At 47.4% G+C, this 22,344-nt stretch overlaps 1 protein-coding gene across 2 annotated transcripts; it reads right to left on the reverse strand.

Annotated features, from left to right (window-relative positions):
• Positions 1 to 10,828: 10,828 nt before the first annotated feature.
• LYPLAL1 (lysophospholipase like 1) lies at positions 10,829 to 21,553 on the reverse strand. Of its 2 annotated transcripts, XM_078858147.1 has the most exons (5): positions 21,399 to 21,524; positions 15,950 to 16,049; positions 15,159 to 15,328; positions 14,334 to 14,449; positions 10,830 to 12,650 (listed from the first exon to the last, which is right to left on the reverse strand). In XM_078858147.1, exons 1-5 carry the CDS (start codon positions 21,454 to 21,456, stop codon positions 12,417 to 12,419), a joined length of 678 nt encoding a protein of 225 aa, XP_078714273.1. In that variant the 5' UTR covers positions 21,457 to 21,524; the 3' UTR covers positions 10,830 to 12,416. The 2 variants fall into 2 exon arrangements, with proteins under 2 accessions (XP_078714272.1, XP_078714273.1); XM_078858146.1 differs by lacking the exon at positions 14,334 to 14,449 and having other exon boundaries at positions 10,829 to 12,650; positions 15,211 to 15,328; positions 21,399 to 21,553.
• Between the last annotated feature and the right edge of the window lie 791 nt (positions 21,554 to 22,344).

A 22,344-nucleotide genomic window follows, 5' to 3' on the forward strand; every position in this document is an offset into this window, starting at 1 on the left:
GCTGACAACGTTGAGGTAAGAGAAGGCAGCAAAACAACGAATCGTCACCATTGCATGCACCCTTCACCATTGGCACTTAACTCACCACACAGCAGCGCGAAGGCCCAGTAAGTAATGCACCATTGCCATTTAATTACTTCTTGTTCTCATCACTGATCCATTAAGTTGTTGAATTAGTGTCATTGGACAATGGCGAGTTCTCGATCCGTGGATACTGTTTCGTATACATTGGGCATATCAATTTTAAACGTTTTCTTTATAAGGATAATTTATGCGGCATATACATTTTTAACGTTTTCTTTCTAAGGATAAATAATGCGACTACATTTTCGCCCAAATTTCAATTGAGGGTGGGATTATAATTAAAAAGCTTTTTTTGTTTGATTAATTTAAACGCTTGTTGCTAATTAGAAATGTATAATCCACGAGCTTAACTTGTCTTTTTTCTTCCTCTGCGAGACGAACGGGGTGTTTTTAAAAGGATTGGGCTCTCAAAACAAATGCAGAAGCAATAGTGCAAGACGGAACAAATGCCGTTTATAGTTATAAAATTGTAAACCAACTACAGAAGCATGAGCTAAACAATAACACATTTATATTCTTGGTTCATTCGGTAAAGTCACGTAGAAGGGATGTGATAAAATAATTAAAATATAAAAAATAACTTTTTAAACAAATATTTATTATTATTTTATTATTTCCCTTCTGCTTGATTTTACCGAAAGAACCAAGAATATGAATCCTCGCAGTCACGAAAGCTTTAAATAAAAACATAACACATTTACCACGACAGGAATACAATACATTACCTACTATAATCAACCACCTACTATAATCAACTATAATCACCCACAAAAAGTCTGTCCGTCCCGCGCGTGACGTTACTCCACGTGAGGGCCCCCCCCGCGTGACGTCACCCCATTAATATTCATGAATGGGTGGATTTTGACACTAACGCAGAGGAAGGTCGTGCTGAATTAAATAATGTATTACGCTAAGTCGCTTCAAAAATTACCTTTCTTTACAGAAAGTGGCGGTAAAAAATAAATCTACGCAGCACAGTACGACATCCGAGCGTGACGTCACTGCAAAAGAGCCCCCCCCCCCTTCATTAATATTCATGTCAGCGTGGAAATTTACACCAACGCACAAGGTCGCGCACTCCACATGCCGCACCCCTCCCCTCATGAATAATCATGAGCGGATGACGTCACTCCACATGCCGCACCCCTCCCCAATAACCATTAGCGGCTGACGTCACTCCACATGGGGCAACCTCATTAATAATCACGAGCTGAACAATTTTTCTCTTGAATATTTCAGATTTACTGCAATATACACCCGTCCTTGGACGGGCAAAAAACTATTATTTTATATTGTGCATCAACTTCAACGTTATAAAGTATAAATACAGAAAATATAGTAATCGTGAATAACATACCATGAGATGGGATGGTAGTTATCATAAGCACCTAACATTCAGATTGATAAATTAATGAGTAGAGTCCGTTCTTTAAACACTAGGAGGGAATGTTTGTTGAATGTGGGAAGGGCATTGCAGCTGGAAGGGCATTGGTCTAATGTCGTGATCTCAGGACATCAGATTGTCGCTGTACATGATTAAGTTACGAGGATTTGCATTCGTATGTAATCAACCAGATAGACTTTGAGATCATTGAGATACACGTGGACCAGTATATATATAGCGTGGCAAGACGCCAGCAAGTGTAGAGACTGCAGTGATGAACGGAGCGATTCTCGTTTCGAATCAGGCCCAAGGCTGAACAGAAACGAACACTGCTCGCAAGGTGGAGGAAATACGGCGGTCGTGAGTGGCTAATGAGACGCACCATTCATTTCTAAAGTGTGAAATGTTGAATTTCGATTTAAAGCTTTCGTGACTGCAGGGATTCATCTTCTTGGTTCTTTCGGTAAAGTCACGTATAAGGAAAATAGGAAAATAATAAAAAGAAATGATTTTATTATATTATTATATTATATAATTTGATTTAATGATATTTTATTTTTTATTATTTTATTATTTTCCTTCTACGTGACTTTACCGAAAGAACCAAGAAGATGTGATTTGTTAGTTTCGAGTGTACATCCCGAGGACATTCATAGAGGCAGGGTCCAGGGTACTTGTGCGATCTTACATCGCTCTATCTCTCGCTTCAGAGGAGATCTGAAGCTGCTCTTACACGCGGCTGCCATCCACCGACGGCGCACCACAGGTTTCTGCGTGTCGAGGCCCAGTTACGTGCGCGGCTTACATTAATTTGCCAAGTATGACTGATGAAGCAGTGTGTATGTTAGTGTTGCATCAGTGCTGCTGGTGGGGTTGATTTGCCATGTAAAGCGATGCCGTTTGTTTAGGTTTAAATGGATACAAATTGCCCTTGTTTATTTTCTTATTTGTGGCAGGAGATTGCCATCTGCTGGTTGTACTAATTTCTTGCAGGATAACACGATGTAACACGATTGTTGTTCCTGGGTAGTAAGTGTAATTTTGATATTGCTTATGCCTCAAAAGTATATAAAACGGCTATTATTACCCACAAACTTTGCTTTTGTGGCCAGGACTTTACGTGAAGGAATGACACACATGCACACCACGTTTTCTCATTGAAAATAGGAACATTTCAAAATATCACTGTCCCGGTCACAAAAGCAAAGTTTGTGGGGAATAATAGCTATTTTCTGTACTTTTGAGGCATAAGCAATTAGGAAATAACACTTACTATCCAGGAACAATTGTTTTTAATAACACAGTGTTATTATTGGAGGGGATTATTAACTTTGCTTTTTTGTCCCGGTCACAAAAGCAAAGTTTGTGGGGAATAATACTAATAGCCACTTTCTGTACTTATGAGGCATAAGCAATTAGACAATAACACTTACTACCCAGGAACAAAAATAAAAATAATGTTGTTGTTACTCTGTAATCTGGTGGATATGGAGCGAGGGCACAACTGCGGCTCAGTCTCCAAGCGCTTCCACAAGAGGGAGCCCTGATGCCATCACAGCTGAGTCACGCAGAGCAGAGAGCAGTCAAACACACACACCCATTAAAGCCAGAACGTCAAAAAAAAAACCCCACAGGTTTTCATGGAATGCTCTTTGCTTTTTCATAGCCATAATTTAATTAATGATTTATAATTAGATACATTTCTGATGTGTTTTTTGTTATCAACGATTCCATCCCAAGGGTGCAAAAGTCAACGCCACTTGGGAGAAAACAAAACCCACCCAGAATTCTTACATAAGAGCAACTCATTGTGTCAGGGAACAAACGGCCTTGTAAAATGGCAACACAGAACTACCTGAACTTCTGATTTTAAAGTGTTTCTTGTGTGCGCACAAACTCACCGCACACGAGAACGTGGTTTAATCACGAAGGACAGATTTGTATCCAGGCTTCCAAAGGTGCTCGCTTCGTGTCGCCGGCACAACCATTGCGAGACAAATGAACAGCAAAGTCATCTCATTACACAGTAATCACAAATAAGAAACGTTATGAAGTGACTATCAATATTTTTTCTGTATAATATAAATTACTAAATTGGAATATACATCGCAATAATCGCCTCCTGCTGCAAAATCTTGGCAAGAACCACGTGGGAAAAAATCGATGAGACTCGGTGAGACTTCCGAGCAGAATCATCATCATCATCATCTATCAAAAAATACTATAAAGGAACAAATGTGAGTTTATTACTCCGTTTGTCCGGATTTCTTTTTTTAAAGGCCATTTTTAGCGCATTACATTCACGAAACACTGCAATCCCATTAAGTATCGAGTTTATGTATGTTTAAATGCCAGTCAAACATTTAATTTAAACTTTGGGATGCATTTCCATCGGGGTTTGCGACAGCCACATTTGCTCCACGCATTTACTACGGCGCCGACATTTCATTTACGACCCATATTTTCCTTCAGTACGCCCCCCTCATTTTGTTATATTTACACGTTTCTTTGATTTTATAGGCAGGTAGGACAACCTTCGGTTAATTTATACCGTAAAGTATTGCGATGCCCTCTTTTTTTTACTCCAACGAATTAAAAAAAATGAATCTTGCAGCACGACTGGACACATCTGATGAACGGCGACGTCTCTCCACGTGCAGCGTCGTTGAAAGTCAGCGAGGTTATTTTTTTACACGCTTCCATTTAACTCACTCTGTCTGTTGTTGTTGTATCCTCAAATCTTGTAACTCAATTTTAACCAACTTCCCAATGTGGTATCGACTGCAAACTTGGTATACTTATGTCATACTGGTGACAATACTATATTCTATCATTAAAAATATATATTTTTAAACAATCTTTTTTATATGTTATGTTTCGGCTTGGGTCTAATTGTCTACGGTCAACTGACGTTGGCTGTAATTGACCACGGTCCCTGACGTTATGGCAAGCTTCAGGGCCACTTCCTGGAGTCGTGGAGTTTTTCCATTACTATTACATTTCATAAAAGCGTGTTTAAAAAAAGTTTTTAAAAATATTACTTTTGTTTCCCTTCGAAAGGTCAAGTTACTTAAGCAGAGGAAGGAAGAAGACAAGGTCAGGAAAAATATTTGTAAAGATTTATAATACAATTTTTAAAAGTAAATTTCGGTTAAAAAAATTAATTTTCAGTAGTCCTGCACACTGAACATTTGAGCTATCGATTATATAGCACGAGGTATCTGTTATCTAATATGGTATAACATTAACAGTGATTATAATACGTTGATTTTGATATACAATTCTTCATATTATCGTCTGTTCATTTCTTACTTGGAGTAGTTTAGATTTCACTAACCTTGAATTGAAGCCCGAAGGCCCTTCTGCAGGACCTTGGATATGAAGGTTCAACAAGGGCCTGGACATTTTCTCGTAATAATGTCACCAAGAAAACAACAAACGCGTCTTTATTTATTGGACGTAGTAATTTAGAAGCGATAATTTCAATCATGATATATATTTTTTTGGGGGGGTCAGATCGCATAAGTAAAATGCGTGTCGTAAAATCCTCCTCCACCCCTACATAACGTCACCAAGTGGGAAAAATGCTAAATGTATTCACTGCTTCAGCACACCGGTGTGTTGGGAGAGCCAATCCAGAACGTTGAACACGTTGACCCTCTATGCCCTTTGTCGAGCGGTGCCACTGTTGCCGAGAGAGGAGAGAGGCGAGTCCAGGGTCGGCGTGACCGAGCACCTTGGGGGTGTCCGTCTCCCCCTGTCCTGAAGCCTGCAGCCGACGGCTTGTCCGGCAATTGCGATTTGATTTGCGATTAAAATGTTTAAGTCAAGCGTCAGTTCAATATTCAGTGTACCGTAATCGATTTAAAACACGTGATGGAGCATTACCACATGATACCATCAAGATATGAACTGCTCTATACTAATGCAAGAATGAGAACTTAATAGATATGAATTGCTTTCAACATGTATTTATTAAAAATTGTAATTGAAATAAAACAATCAAACATAGAACAATTGTTAAGTTTAATAAGTAAAAGGACTTTTGAAATCGCAAAAAACCGCAGCCTTTGCGGTTTGCTAATCGCATTGTTTCAAATTGCGATTTAGATTTGATATCGATTCATCGTTCAGCCCCAGTCTACGCCTCACAGGCACAGCCAGGCCTGTCCCCCCCACCCCCACAGCACGAGGTAGTCAGCGCCGTGGCTGCTTGGGACCCACTGAGAGGGCCTCACACAGTGCATCGTTGCACGTGGGCTGGAACAGAGGGCACCGCTGTGTCCTGCGCCGTAGTGAGATGAGACCACCTGATGCCCTGCACGCAGCAGGGAGTGTGTGGCACAGAGGGCACCACTGTGTCCTGCGCCGTAGTGAGATGAGACCACCTGATGCCCTGCACGCAGCAGGGAGTGTGTGGCACAGAGGGCATGGTGCCCGAGCCATGGCCAACCGCTGTAACTGCACAGGGAGCTCATTCTTTAGTTTCGCTGATTTGGCTCAATTTTTTTTTAACACCGGTGAACTTGTGGCAAGTTCTGAATTTAATGAAGGCGAATTTCTCTTGAATAATCAGGAAAAAATAAAATCTAGGGTATTACAAAGAAACCGTGCCATTTTGGCCTTCATGATAGCCAGCAAGGGTGTTGTGTGTGGTGGTGGGGGCTGGGTGGAGAAAGTGGGGAGCGATGGTGCAGCGGTTCGTGCATTGCGCTACGAACCTGGTGACCCAAGTTTGATTCCCACTCATGGCCAACACCGGGGACGATTATCTGAAGCAGTCCTGGGTCTCCCCAAGGTCGACTCAGCCACAAATCAGTGCCTGGTGCAGTGTGTAACATCGCCACTGGGGAGTTCAAGGCGGTCAGGCGTGGAGCTGGCCACCCCCCCCCCCCGTGTACCGTGCCGGCTTTTATAGGTGCTCGTTAACAGCACTTGTCCCAAAAGTATGTTCAGGCTATACGGGGGATCTTTGTCTTTTGAAAAGACGCATGCATTACTGACGCTGTTTTACAAAAAAAACAATTTCACGAAATGTAAAAATTTTGCAGGAATTAAACATTTTCTATATCTATATTTCCAGCATGTCTGCATTATATATTTTAATGACACGTGGAGAGAATTATTGGCCAACAAGATGTAAACGATAATGCATCATTATTGATTTTCTGTTTACAACACCCCATTTCCATTTTAAAATGTTGCAAACCCATTAATAATTTTCAATCTAAGGTAGCCCAGATATGCACCATCAGGGATTTGTCGGAAGCCGCTGGAATGAGCAGGGAAACACCGAGGGGTATGGATGTTGACGCAAGCGTTTGAGTCGTATTGAGGTCTAGGTATCAGTGGCAGCAAGAGCGTTTGACGGCAGAGACAGAGAGATGCAACCGCAATGCCTCACACTCGCCACCGCCAGCTATCCGTGTTCGCAGTTGGAGGCTGCAAATTAGTAGGTATGTTTGTTGAACTTTCTTCACACCGTACATATACAAATGTGCGGGACTCGGAGGTGCGGGAGGCCAGTGTACACCAGTGTTCTTCATTGCAAGGCCACCGCCAGGGGCCACCGGCGTTTAAATGTGGCGGTCCTCACACGGGTGATGTCTTATCGGCGAAAGTGGGCCCCCCTCTAGAAATTCGTGAAGAACACCGGTATATTTTTCGATTTAAAGCTTTCAGACGCTGTCTCCCCGACAGACCTGGTCTTCACCTGAGGACGGCTGCTTGCGTTGTGACCGAAACGTCGTGAGAATTATTTTATTGTTTTATTTTTTATTATTTTATTATTTCCCTTCTACGTGACTTTACCGAAAGAACCAAGAAGATGAACACCGGTATAGACACCGTGCTAAACACCACAATCCGCACACTCCGGTCTACTCAATAATAGTGTTTCTGTTCGAGGAGTAGTCAACAGGTTTACTGCACGACAACATTGAGCGTTCACACCCACGCAATCTTGACTCAACAAATAAGCATTTGAGAGAATAGATGCTGTTTACACTTTCGGTTTGTGGAACAAAGCGGCTATTTTAGGGAGGCCCTGGCTGCCGCTGGCAGCGCCGATGTAGATAATGGTTGCCGCCAGGCGCTTCCTGTGCCGCGTGCACTGCGTCTGGGCCGTCACACAATCTGCCCCGTGGCTGTTTCCCTCCAGCTCCTGCATGGAGAAAACAAATCACAACAACACTCAGAGGCCGTTATAAGGGACGGCACAAACGTGGAGAAAGGCAGCGCGCTGTTTTGCTTGGCCAAATCTATCCGCTTCAATATTGACTTGCAACTCAGAAAGCTGATCCCGTCTGTGTGTTGTATTCACTCGAAGTTATACACCAAACGTACACGTGAGTTTTGTTCAGAAACAATGCAATGCCGAAACGTTCAATGCTAAGCTCGATTCGGGTTATCTTTTAACAAGCGACCATATCCCAGCTATGGCAACGCATGCCCGTTGGTGGATCGCATAAACATGTTTAAGGCACACGAGACAATTGGCAGCATTTGAAGCATTCCAAACAAGCTGATGTTTTTTTGAGAATGTGTTTGAGGTATATGCAGTTATTTAATCAAATGTATGGTTTTATTCGATTTACTTCATGTGCACACATACCCCGCAGAATTGGGTAAAACATTCCCACGAGGACCCTTTTCCAAAACGTCTTGAAATTTAGTGCAGCTTGTATAGGTAGAGTTATATTTTTTACGTGATTCATAGAACTTTATACATTTCCCAACATTTTTTTTCCAGAAATAAAGGCAATATATAGAAAATAACCATATCGTATTTTAGATGTATATGATCATCGTAACTAATTGTTCACAGGAAACGACTGAAGAAACTTATAAAAGGTAAGGCTGAAAAGTTGGAAAAATAAAGATACCTGTTGGAGGGACACAACGGAAAAATACATCGAGATACGAACTCCCAGGGCAGTTATCGAAGATGGAATTGGATCCACATAATGGACAGGCAGGCAAGCGCAGGACGGAGTGCATTTTTAAAAATTATCTTGATGCAAAACAACATACAAATGTGCCAAAAAGTTGAACACGTTTAAACCAGTGCACATTGCCTGCTATGGCGTATGCGTCACAAACATGGACGTTAACAAAAACAATGGAACAAAAGCATGGAGAGATGCATGATTGGAATTGCACTGAGATGGGAAGAGAGACACGCATGCATCGGAGATCAAACGCAAGTTCGAGATATATCGACTGCTAGGAAAAGTGAGTTTCGCCAGGACACATTGCTAGAAGAGAATGACGGTCAAAGGAAGGAACACACGCCCAAGAGGCTGTGGACCGCACAGTTGGAGTGATGAGATCAGCTTGCGGGCAGCAGCGAGACGGATTGTTGCGAAGGATGGCGAGATCTTTGGGAGGCCGTCATTCGTGAGTTGAAAGATCATGGCTGAGGATTTCTGCTTACACATTTCAATTCAGTAGATTACAATGTAAGACCAGTAGGAAGACACTCTCAGAGAAACAACCTTGCCGATATTCCGCAGTCCCAACTTCAGGTCTGAATCCACGTGCTGGGCACCGGTCTCTCTTTTTATAAACAGCACTTCATAACTTCAAACGGCTTCACATAACCCTCCCCCACCTCTACCGCCATGCTTCCTGCAGGACCTGTCGCGTTTGATAAATGTAAGGAGACTTTTTGGAAGTGTTTATGATCTATTAGAAAAACAAAGCCCCTGTGAATTGTTTAAAGCTTGAATATTATAACGAAAACCAGCCTTCATACACACATTATTTTTCAGAAATGCCCGTCATTTTCAATAAAAACACTAAAGCAGTACATAACAGGCTACGTGCTCATAATACTTGGAAAGAGCTCCTGTAGAATAAGAATACCCTGTGCTTGGGTCACTTCACAGAACTTAACAGGCTTCATTTATTTGCCGAGCCTGGGAAAATCGACTGGACCTTCACCAAAGCCTGCCCAGAGAAACACGCTCTCCCATTGCTCCACTTATCGTTGAACAAAAAATTGCTTCCCACATTGATGAGTGTAAGCGGCATGCTCAGCCAGAGTGTTGGTGGTGCTGTTGCTGCTATGTGAGCAGCGGGACATAGATACGCAGACTTGAATTCTGACATCTCTATATCCCGTCTGTGTAGGGTTGTTTGCCTGTTAGTTTCAATGTTAAGGGTTTTTTTTTACTGGGATTATGTTGTAATTCTAGATTTGAAGCTTTCGTGACTGCAAGGATTCATACTCTTAGGTTTTTTCGGTAAAGTCACGTAGGTAAAAAAATAACATTAAAATTCATAAAAGTTAAATAAAAAATAAAAATGTTGTAAAGCGATGGAGCTATATAAAACTGACTTTTACTTACACAATTTGGGATTCTTGGAGTACCGTGACGGGATGAGCGTCTCACCAGACACTGCTCCAGGACATTAAAGACGAGGCTTGGCCGCCTTTCATACGGGAGCACCAAAGGCAGCACTTGGTGACGCGCCTGGCGTCGCTTTGGTTGACCCTGCCCACAAGGCTTTCGACGCGAGAATGGCTGCTGGTGGGTGGAGGAGGCCAGGGGACGGCCATGGCTTCTTGGCTCCAGCTGCTGTTGTCGAGCACTCGGGAGTAGCAAAGGGGTTTGTGCCAGGAGGGATCCCTTGGGTTGGTGTTCGAGGGTGAATGCTGATCATACGCTAAGCTTCTTCTCTCTCACTCTGCTTGACCTGTGATGTTGCTGCTCTCAGGTTGCGTCTCCGAGCTTTACATGACAATGTTCCGCTTTGAAATCTTGACATTTAAATCAACATTAGCCTTCACCCAGTGGTGAAGGTCTCCTCATGCTGGCACACCTCGTGGTTTCGTGATACAACTCCAACTTGCTCCCGCACTGAGCCAATTTCATTGCTCAATCTCCCCGCTGAATGTCCTTCCAGGCGCCATTCCCTCAGTTGGCCACCACTACATCGTCAGTCTCAAACGGACGACGTTTAGTTTGTCCTTCCCCCGCATCTCCGATTAGCATGGTTGGCTCCGTACGGTGCATAATAAGTTAAACATACAAACACCGGCCATCATCTTCCCTGTAGCGATATGTCCTGCTCAAGCTTTCTCTGAATGCTCAATATGATGCGTCTAACTTTTGTAAGTTATCTGATCCATGTGTTGCTCTCACAGACCAAACATGCATCTCTCCTTTGAACACTTTTCAGATAGTAAAATGTTGTCAATGTTTATGCTTCTGATCCATAAGTCATTGCTTGTAATGCACATTAATTTAAAAAGTTATTTTTCTTTATGGGGCATTGGTATGTTACTTTTCCTTATTAAAGAAAAAAATATTTTACAAGTTTAATTCAGTTAGACTACACAAGCCATTAAGTTCAGATATACTACACAAGACACATAAAAAAAAACAGGTGGTGGGGAGTGGTCGGTTAACATGCAAATAAATGACAGATTTAAGTTTAATATAGAACGGTAATATAAGCCCTATAAAATTTCTCTCAGCCTAATAAGTGCCTGCTTTAAGATCAATTTCTGGAATAGTTATTAATAGTGTATATTTTATTATCGCGTGTATTGAATGTTTTTCTTAAACCTGCAAAAAAGCTCAAATGAACGTGTACGCAAATATTACAAGGCCAATTTACTTAAAAAAACCACAACTCAAAAGACATCAAGGCATAGAGGACAATATAAACTAATAAAAAATTACAAAATAACATGCATATCAGCAAAGGGCACACAAGGGGAGGACATATAAAGTGGTGCCAACAGCTGCGATGGATCAGGGAACGAATGAGGCGTTCACGTGGGAGTGGGGCTCATGGCGGAGAGGCCGCACACACGGCAGGCAACAGGCTCGGCATTTACATACCCCATCCAATTGCGAGCGCATCCCACGGCCGTACCCGCTTCAGCGGTCGCCACGGATTGCCAGGTCATTGTGGTCGCGTGTCATGGTGCACGGTGGCTTGGACAACAAAACCCTTGAGGCCACGTGGCAGCATGGCTGCCCACGGAAGGCCATGTCTCGCTCAGTCCATCGGCTGTGACGTGCACACAGCACACACATCCCCCGTGTAGCCTTCACAGACTGTTGGGGCAAGTGCTGTAAGCGAGCACCTATGAAGGTGGGCACTGCACACGAGAGAGTGGGTGGCAAGCACCATGCCCGGCTGCTTTTGTCTCCCCGGTGGCGACGTTTTTACACACCGCACCAGGTACTCATTTGTGGCTGAGTCGACCTAGGGGAGACCCAGGACCGATTCAGATATTCGTCACCAGTGTTGGCCGTGAGCGGGAATCGAACTCAGGTCGCCGGGTTCGTAGCTCGGCGCGCTAACCGCTGCGCCACCGCTCCCCACACGCGCGCACACACGTGGGGCACCCGGCCAGCACAAACATCCATGAGGACAGCCGCATGATTGCAGCAGGCTCCAGAGAGAGGGGGTTTCACTCTGAGGGCGAATGAGCACCTGGCACTTTGCCACGACGTCATTGAACGTGAACGCGCCGATATTTGGTTGCACCAAAATAAAAATTCTCGAAAATCAGTGAAGTGACCTGAAGAGATTTATAAATGAAATTGCAGTACATGGAGCAATTAACGTGAATGTTGTAAAAATTAAGATTAAAGTTATAAAGCCTCACTGTACCTATTTTGCAGTGTTTCTTATAGAAGTTATTGAAATCATGCGCATAAAAGCGAAACATTCAGAGCTCACCAATATCCCCGTGATTTCGTGTAATTCGAATTAATATTAGTCTCACCAGAAATTACGAGGCACAATATCACCGTAGCGTTTATATATTCGTTAAATCTTTGCACGTCTGTGTTTGAACTCCGGGCACCTACACGTGGGTGTGCACATGGGGTGTGTCTGCACACGAGGTGTGCGATCGCCCACGCTCATGCAGAGACGCCCGTCCCACGGTGCTCTTGCCGCTGTAGGGCACACGTGTCCCAGCTCAGCCGTCCGTCGTCGGTGGCAGCTTGGCCACAATCCAGTCCTGCACCAGCGCCAACTCGACCGCACTCATGTCGTGCGTCAGCCGGGGGAAGTCGTGCTGCTGCACTTTCACACCCAGGGCCCGCAGCTCTTGGGCGGTGCCCTGGCCCCAGGCGTGCGGCACCAGCTCATCCCTGCGCCCGTGGCACTGCAGCAGCTCGGGAAACGTCTCCCCCTGCGCCTCCCGAAGAGCCTGCTCACACGGCAGCAGTAGCACCCACCATGCGCCAAATTCAGACGCCGCATATCATCCCAGGGTCGTGGACTGGGCAATAATAACCAGCTGTGGGGCAGTTGCACGGCAAAGCCATCAATGCGTGCATGGAGAGAACATGCGAGCTGCATCCGTTGGTGCCCCATTTTTATAAATGAAAACATCAATTTGACGAGTGTGTCAAAATGACAAGGAAGATGGGAAAACTACGTGCTTTTAAAATCTACTGCTACCTGGCACATCTTGAGCTTGCCTCGACACAAAATGTAGTGCTCTGTAAAATGGGCTGAGGCAGCTTGCCGCGACCATGCAGGGCGAGGATTTCTGATAGAGCTCAGTGCGTCAGCAATCTCTTACCAACCTTGACCGCTGTTTGTCAAATCAGCGGCGAGACTGGCGCCGTTTGCGCTGCGCTCGTGTGCCCATGGTCTCTGCAGACGCTTACACTGGTGGTGAGGCAGTAAAGCGAGGTCGTTGTATTCATTTCCCATATATTTATCTGGAGTACCCTCTGCATTGAGCAGTACACGGTAATTACATACTGGAGAGAAAATGAGGCCAACGATGTTTGAAGTGCAATTACTGCCAAGCGTGCGGCATATTAAAATACATTACCTGACAAACAGCATGTGAGTTTGCTGCTTACTTTAATTATTCTAAGTTAACACAGTCTACCTGTAGGCATAATTAAAGTACATTATAAAAATGCAAGACTAACCCAAGATGGCAGGGATGGAGGAGGGGATGGCGGGTGCTAAACGTGCCTGGAAATCAGCAGTTTGCGCTGCTCTCAAGCATGGAGATTGCAGACAGAGCAGGGAGACACGTGCTCCACTCTTACACATCGCATGCTGCCCTGCAGGAAGCTCTGCGCTTCACTTGTGACTTGTGACTTGGCACGTCTCTCTCGTCTAACCAAATTATAGAGCTGATTACACTGGCTACTTAGATGCCATTCTTGGAACAATGAATAGATGAATGCACCGATAGAGCTCTAGGGGATTGTAAACGACCTGTATGAAATGACCTACAGGTCTTGCAAACTGGACACTAAATGTACCTCGGACATGTAATGAAATGAGAATAAACCCGTCGTGAGCAGTCGCCAAGAGGGGTTCGGTGCTGTAAGGGAAGCCAACGGGGTCTCCAGATTGTAGCTGCCAGTGTGAGTTTAACACACAGGGCAGCTGCTTGCTTGCCAATTACTGCCCTTCCTGCATGCTATTTGCTCGCTAAAATCTGACTCGACTTATTTGAGCGCGTTTTGACGAGGACCGTTTCACCAATCCACAACTCCCTTCTCTGCATCTCCTGTGGCTGTGGCCAGCAGCCAAGAACTTTGTGGCAGGAAAAACACGTCGAGGCAAAACGTCGCATCAATTAGAGATCTATTTCCAGAGCGTACCTGAAAAATGTAAATCCTGAATGACAGCAGCAGCAGCAGCAATGAAGTGGCCAAGTGGAAGTTTGTCGTGTGCCTACCTGCAACCCTCTACCAACTAACCCATAGGTGCAACCGCATACCTGCCAACCGCTCTATGCAATCCCCTAACTCCTACAGACCACGTGTTATCCCCAATCAGCAGCCCTCTACCCTTACCTATTGCCATCTAGCTGTTCCCTCTGACACCCCCTACCTGCCCATTGGCACGTCTTGCTTACTGTGTACACTGACGATCCTTTGTTGAGGAAGCTGGACAGAGCGAACACGCCTGCCACGTCACGGTGGCACCTGTAGGCCAGCAGCATGGCCATTGCGCCTCCCATTGAGAAGCCACCTAGACCAAATACAATGTAACATTCAACACATTTGGCAATAGCAATGCCTTAAGTTTAAAATAGGTAACGATTTGGACAATTGTCCATCTTTATAGCACATCAACAGGAAGGCCAGAGAGAGAGAGAGAGTGGATACGACTTGGAGACTGCACTTTGCACCATGGAGTATGATGAGAATTACATTTTTTTAATGTTTCCGAGTGAGCAGTTTTTTAATTGGCACATGCATAGTTACCCATTCAAAGCTACTGAGTAAGAATGCTATCAATCAAGTTATTATAAAATACATTAATTTGAATTAAAAGTAAAATCATCAAATGTTATTGGCACATCACATGGGTAGAACTGATGGTTCATGAAACTGCAATTAACATAATCCACTTAAAGAAAGATGCAAATGCAAAGATGATCTTCTTGGTTCTTTCGGTAAAGTCACGTAGAAGGGAAATAATAAAATTAAAACATAATAAAATACAATTCTCACGACGTTTCGGCCACAACGCTGTCTTTCCGACAGACCTGTTCTTCACCTGAGGACGGCTGCTTGCGTTGTGGCCGAAACGTCGTGAGAATTGTATTTTATTACGTTTTATTTTTATTATTGTATTGTTTCCCTTCTATGTGACTTTACCGAAAGAACCAAGAAGATGAATCCCTGCAGTCACGAAAGCTTTAAATCGAAATGCAAAGATGATCTTCAGCCGTTACCTATGACGATCCTGTTCTTGGAAATACCGGACTGAACCTCCTTCTCAATGACCTGGTCCAGAGAGCGGCAGGCAGCATCAATCGAGTCCTGGTGTTCAGGCACATCCCATGAGATCTTATAGCGGTCGTACCACACGTGTCTCTTCTCCCCGTTATTGGCTGTGTAGGGTCTGGGGGCCACAAAAAAACAAACACCACACTTACCAAACGTGCCATGGCATGTGCACTAAGGGTATGTGCATTACAAAAGGTGGATTCATCTAGTTTTACAAGGTGTTCGTAAAATTCTGCTAAAGTTTATGCTTCATAACTGCCAAACAGAAACTGCACTGAGGGCAACGTGACATTGGATGAGCAGGGGGCCAAAGGATCTTGAGGGAACACCCTTTGGGAACACGTTTAAATACCTTCAGCTCCACAAGACATACTCCTCCAACATGAACACCGTTTGTAAAAGTGGACAACTCTGCAAGAAGCTTATTAAAGCGTGCCGGTGGCAGGTTCCAGGTAGAACACTGATGGCGCGTGCTGTGTGTTCTGTTTCACAGGCGGTGCAAGTTTATACTCTATCGCCTGACTTTACAAAATTCACATCGCACACTCTTGCTGAGAATGCCTTTCACATTGGCACCTCGAAATGAGCATATTGAACTACACTGTGTCATTCATTTGTAAAGTGAATGCATGGGTGTATACATATCAAGCATTAAAACACTAAACTGTAAATACAAAAGAATGACCACACTGTTGCAAAGGCATCAGCGATGGCAATGAGAAACGTTTAAACTTACTGGAAAGGGGCAGTGGGGTAAGAGACACGGATGTGTGGAGAAGCCAGCTCCTTCTGGAGGAGGCTCTTCACCCATGCCTGAAGTCCCTGACCCGTGTCACCTAATGTCACACCATACACACCGTCAACCGCACACACCACACACACCGTCAACCGCACAGTCTCCCCGTCTGAATCAGTCTTCCTTCCTCATCGCGATCATTATACTTTTCTAATGATTAACACATTCCTCCTGCGGAGGGAGCTGGTAGGAACGTTGGGTTGCTCGGTCAATGGCCAGGGTCAACGGCGGCGTGGTGTATTCTGCAAATATGGCCGACTGTGAGGGCGGGCACAAGCCGGCGTGAGTAGGTTAAACGTTGAGTTTTATAAGGGCACCACGGGGTGACCAGCCCCTCCCCACCCAGCCCCACCCCTCCCACCCAGCCTCTCCCCACCCATCCCCTCCCCACCCAGCCCATCCCCTCCCCACCCAGCCCCACCCTCCCCACCCAGCCCCTCCCCACCCTCCCCTCCCAGCCCCTCCCTGCACGACGGACGGACAGAATAATCCCCTGTGGGCTGGTGGAACCAGTGGGTTCCTACCATTATAAACTAATCCATCAATTATTTCACAATACTGTAGTAACGTTTTATTTGACTTCACAGGTCAAAGTTTCATGAGGGGGCAACTTCAGGAGCTTTCATCGAGCCCAGGGCTAAGGTGAAAAAATGATTAATAAAACAATTCAGAGAATTGGTCGGTTATGACTCTTTAGGCAGCGGTGTCAGGTAGGATGTTGCAGACAGAGTGGTTAGGTTGTGTGGTGGCATACAGCAAGACAGGCACAGGGATATATCCCCATGTTCGTTTGGATGTTGGGATTACAAAACCCTCTATGTTCATGTCTCTCCCATTTGCCAAGATTCTACACACTGAACTCATTATTTGCAACGATATCTTATTTTGGCCAAAAGATCAAAGTCCTACAACCGTTCACTTAAATGGGAAACTGGTTCAACGTTGCTGGTGCTTACAGAGGATGCAGCCACACAACACCGTGCGGCCTGCGTTGCTGCCAAGATGAAAACTATGTACTTGTGAGTTATAAACCAGGATGGCTCAATTTCATAAAAAAACACCTACATTTAACACTGCATTTCAACTTCACACACAGATTGCATTGGCTCAGGGCACATAAGCATGAATCCCCGAATCTGGTCATGCTCACTCACAAGGCAATCAGAGATCGTGTTCTCTTGCACTATTACACATTCACGTGGTGGAAACCTTGGGGTAAACGAAGGTTGCGACCTTTTCCACGGACCAAACCCGGACATAGTTCTCAGTCAGCCGAGGTCAATTTAAATCTCTGCAGTTTACTGTTAACGAAGCTCAACAAATAAACCGGTACCAGATCTCGATACAAATCGATTCCTGCCACGATAACAGATGGCAATTCCCGGACTACTGTCCTAACAGGTGGTAACCCTAGATTTGAAGTTTTCGTGACTGCAAGGATCCATCCATAGGTATGCCAAAGCCATCTCTTTAGCATACATCAGCAACTGTTTTCGCTGTGGTGGTCCCCCACCTGATGAAGGATGCTTGTGTTGCGCCCGAAACGTCGTGATTTAATTGAGTTGTTTTCACTTTTTTATTTTATTTTATTATTATTTTCACCAACGTGACTTTACCGAAAGAACCAAAGGGTATAGGTGGTAACCCTCGGGTGACGTCCACAGGGGACGTTAAGAAACAAAACTAAGTGGAGGGTGACCTCACCGCGAAATGGGGGTGTTAATGTAACGGAGCTATGGCAAAAGCACATTTTGCTTTAACTTTACCGCGTTGAAATGTGTAGGGTATCCGTTGTGGTTAATGCTCTGAAACTCCCGAATGGTTTTAACTTCCGATCGAAACTAATTATTGTGCCCATCACGAGAAAAACCCATCATACACGCGAGTGTGAGCATCGCATTTGTAAAAAGTCCCCCCCACCACGCGACCGCATATTTTGAGCTTTACCCAGCCAGAGTCACACACACACAAGACGGGTGATGGGTGATCCTTGCGAATGATTAAGAATGCAGCATTGGCCTCCGACACTTCAGGCCGCCGTGTGAACATCGCGATTCGCGAGCGGAACGCGGCTTTGCCCTTGGCGCTTAGTTGCTGCTTAAGAGACGTAGCGTGCGCCAACCAGGGCAAGACGACGAGACCGCTGAAACACAACACCAGGGACATCACGGGGAGACCGCTGAAACACAACACCAGGGACATCACGGGGAGACCGGGGAAACACAACACCAGGGGCTTGACGGAGAGACCGGGGAAACACAACACCAGGGGCATCACGGAGAGACCGGGGAAACACAACACCAGGGACATCACGGGGAGACCGCTGAAACACAACACCAGGGGACATCACGGGGAGACCGGGGAAACACAACACCAGGGGACATAACGGGGAGACCGGGGAAACACAACACCAGGGACATCACGGGGAGACGGGGGAAACACAACACCAGGGGCTTGACGGAGAGACCGGGGAAACACAACACCAGGGGCATCACGGAGAGACCGGGGAAACACAACACCAGGGACATCACGGGGAGACCGCTGAAACACAACACCAGGGGACATCACGGGGAGACCGGGGAAACACAACACCAGGGGACATAACGGGGAGACCGGGGAAACACAACACCAGGGACATCACGGGGAGACGGGGGAAACACAACACCAGGGGCATCACGGAGAGACCGGGGAAACACAACACCAGGGGCATCACGGGGAGACCGGGGAAACACAACACCAGGGGACATCACGGAGAGACCGGGGAAACACAACACCAGGGGACATCACGGAGAGACCGGGGAAACACAACACCAGGGACATCACGGGGAGACCGGGGAAACACAACACCAGGGGACATCACGGGGAGACCGGGGAAACACAACACCAGGGACATCACGGGGAGACCGGGGAAACACAACACCAGGGACATCACGGGGAGACCGAGGAAACACAACACCAGGGGCATCACGGAGAGACCGGGGAAACACAACACCAGGGACATCACGGGGAGACCGCTGAAACACAACACCAGGGACATCACGGGGAGACCGGGGAAGCACAACACCAGGGGCATCACGGGGAGACCGGGGAAGCACAACACCAGGGGACATCACGGGGAGACCGGGGAAACACAACACCAGGGACATCACGGGGAGACCGGGGAAACACAACACCAGGGGCATCACGGAGAGACCGGGGAAACACAACACCAGGGACATCACGGGGAGACCGGGGAAACATAACACCAGGGACATCACGGGGAGACCGCTGAAACACAACACCAGGGGCATCACGGAGAGACCGGGGAAACACAACACCAGGGGTATCACGGGGAGACCGCTGAAACACAACACCAGGGGCATCACGGAGAGACCGGGGAAACACAACACCAGGGACATCACGGGGAGACCGCTGAAACACAAAACAAGGGGCATCACGGAGAGACCGCTGAAACACAACACCAGGGGTATCACGGAGAGACCGGGGAAACACAACACCAGGGGACATTACGGAGAGACCGGGGAAACACAACACCAGGGGACATCACGGGGAGACCGCTGAAACACAACACCAGGGGACATCACGGAGAGACCGGGAAAACACAACACCAGAGGACATCATGGAGAGACCGGGGAAACACAACACCAGGGACATCACGGAGAGACCGCTGAAACACAACACCAGGGGCATCACGGAGAGACCGGGGAAACACAACACCAGGGGACATCACGGGGAGACCACTGAAACACAACACCAGGGACATCACGGAGAGACCGGGGAAACACAACACCAGGGACATCACGGGGAGACCGGGGAAACACAACACCAGGGACATCACGGAGAGACCGCTGAAACACAACACCAGGGGCATCACGGAGAGACCGGGGAAACACAACACCAGGGACATCACGGGGAGACCGGGGAAACACAACACCAGGGGCATCATGGGGAGACCGGGGAAACACAACACCAGGGGCATCATGGGGAGACCGCTGAAACACAACACCAGGGACATCACGGGGAGACCGGGGAAACACAACACCAGGGGACATCACGGGGAGACCGGGGAAACACAACACCAGGGACATCACGGGGAGACCGGGGAAACACAACACCAGGGGCATCATGGGGAGACCGGGGAAACACAACACCAGGGGACATCACGGGGAGACCGGGGAAACACAACACCAGGGACATCACGGGGAGACCGGGGAAACACAACACCAGGGACATCACGGGGAGACCGGGGAAACACAACACCAGGGACATCACGGGGAGACCGCTGAAACACAACACCAGGGACATCACGGGGAGACCGGGGAAACACAACACCAGGGGACATCACGGGGAGACCACTGAAACACAACACCAGGGACATCACGGGGAGACCGGGGAAACACAACACCAGGGACATCACGGGGAGACCGGGGAAACACAACACCAGGGGCATCACGGGGAGACCGGGGAAACACAACACCAGGGGACATCACGGGGAGACCACTGAAACACAACACCAGGGACATCACGGGGAGACCGGGGAAACACAACACCAGGGACATCACGGGGAGACCGGGGAAACACAACACCAGGGACATCACGGGGAGACCGGGGAAACACAACACCAGGGGACATCACGGGGAGACCACTGAAACACAACACCAGGGACATCACGGGGAGACCGGGGAAACACAACACCAGGGACATCACGGGGAGACCGGGGAAACACAACACCAGGGGACATCACGGGGAGACCACTGAAACACAACACCAGGGACATCACGGGGAGACCGGGGAAACACAACACCAGGGGACATCACGGGGAGACCACTGAAACACAACACCAGGGACATCACGGGGAGACCGGGGAAACACAACACCAGGGGACATCACGGGGAGACCACTGAAACACAACACCAGGGACATCATGGGGAGACCGGGGAAACACAACATCAGGGGCATCATGGGGAGACCGCTGAAACACAACACCAGGGACATCATGGGGAGACTGGGGAAACACAACACCAGGGGCATCATGGGGAGACCACTGAAACACAACACCAGGGACATCATGGGGAGACTGGGGAAACACAACACCAGGGGCATCATGGGGAGACCGCTGAAACACAACACCAGGGACATCATGGGGAGACTGGGGAAACACAACACCAGGGGCATCATGGGGAGACCGGGGAAACACACCACCAGGGACATCATGGGGAGACTGGGGAAACACAACACCAGGGGCATCATGGGGAGATTGGGGAAACACAACACCAGGGACATCACGACGAGACTGTTGAAACACAACACCAGGGGCATCATGGGGAGACCGCTGAAGCACAACACCAGGGGCTTGACGTGGAGGCCGCAGTGCCGCACGGCGTGGTACCTGAGCCGTGCAGGAAAATCACGGAGGCCGTGACCCCGCGCCCCGGTGCCGCGGCCATCGCCTCCCTTGACCTCGTGTGCTTCGCGTCCAGCGCGTTCACTTCCGGGCAGCCGGGGACCGCGCCACGTGACCGGCGACCAATGAGAGCGCGTCTCCTCGCGCCGCAGAAGCCATCGCCATAGCAACGGCTCGCGGTGGAGTTCCCGTGTCAGCTCACCACCAACTCACACTCACCACCAACTCACACTCACCACAAACTCACACTCACCACCATCAAACCACACTCACCACCACACTCACACTCACCACCAACTCACACTCACCACCATCCCACACTCACCACCACCCCACACTCACCACCAACCCACACTCACCACCACACTCACACTCACCACCAACTCACACTCACCACCAACCCACACTCACCACCAACTCACACTCACCACCAACTCACACTCACCACCACACTCACACTCACCACCAACTCACACTCACCACCATCCCACACTCACCACCAACTCACACTCACCACCAACTCACACTCACCACCATCAAACCACACTCACCACCACACTCACACTCACCACCAACTCACACTCACCACCATCCCACACTCACCACCACCCCACACTCACCACCAACCCACACTCACCACCACACTCACACTCACCACCAACTCACACTCACCACCAACCCACACTCACCACCAACTCACACTCACCACCAACTCACACTCACCACCACACTCACACTCACCACCAACTCACACTCACCACCATCCCACACTCACCACCAACTCACACTCACCACCAACTCACACTCACCACCAACTCACACTCACCACCACCCCACACTCACCACCAACCCACACTCACCACCATCCCACACTCACCACCAACCCACACTCACCAACTCACACTCACCACCAACTCACACTCACCACCAA

This window comes from Lampetra fluviatilis, chromosome 7, assembly GCF_964198595.1.
Source record: "Lampetra fluviatilis chromosome 7, kcLamFluv1.1, whole genome shotgun sequence".
Classification (NCBI taxonomy): domain Eukaryota; kingdom Metazoa; phylum Chordata; class Hyperoartia; order Petromyzontiformes; family Petromyzontidae; genus Lampetra; species Lampetra fluviatilis.

Excerpts from the sequence above, each read along its gene's own strand:
- LYPLAL1 (XM_078858147.1), bottom strand. The coding sequence starts at position 21,456 with ATGGCCGCGGCACCGGGGCGCGGGGTCACGGCCTCCGTGATTTTCCTG. Across the intron at positions 16,050-21,398 it reads GATTTTCCTGCACGGCTCAG|GTGACACGGGTCAGGGACTT; the intron begins GTACCACGCCGT and ends GTGTGACATTAG. Across the intron at positions 12,651-14,333 it reads AAGGATCGTCAGTGTACACA|GCTCTTCGGGAGGCGCAGGG; the intron begins GTAAGCAAGACG and ends CCGTGTGAGCAG.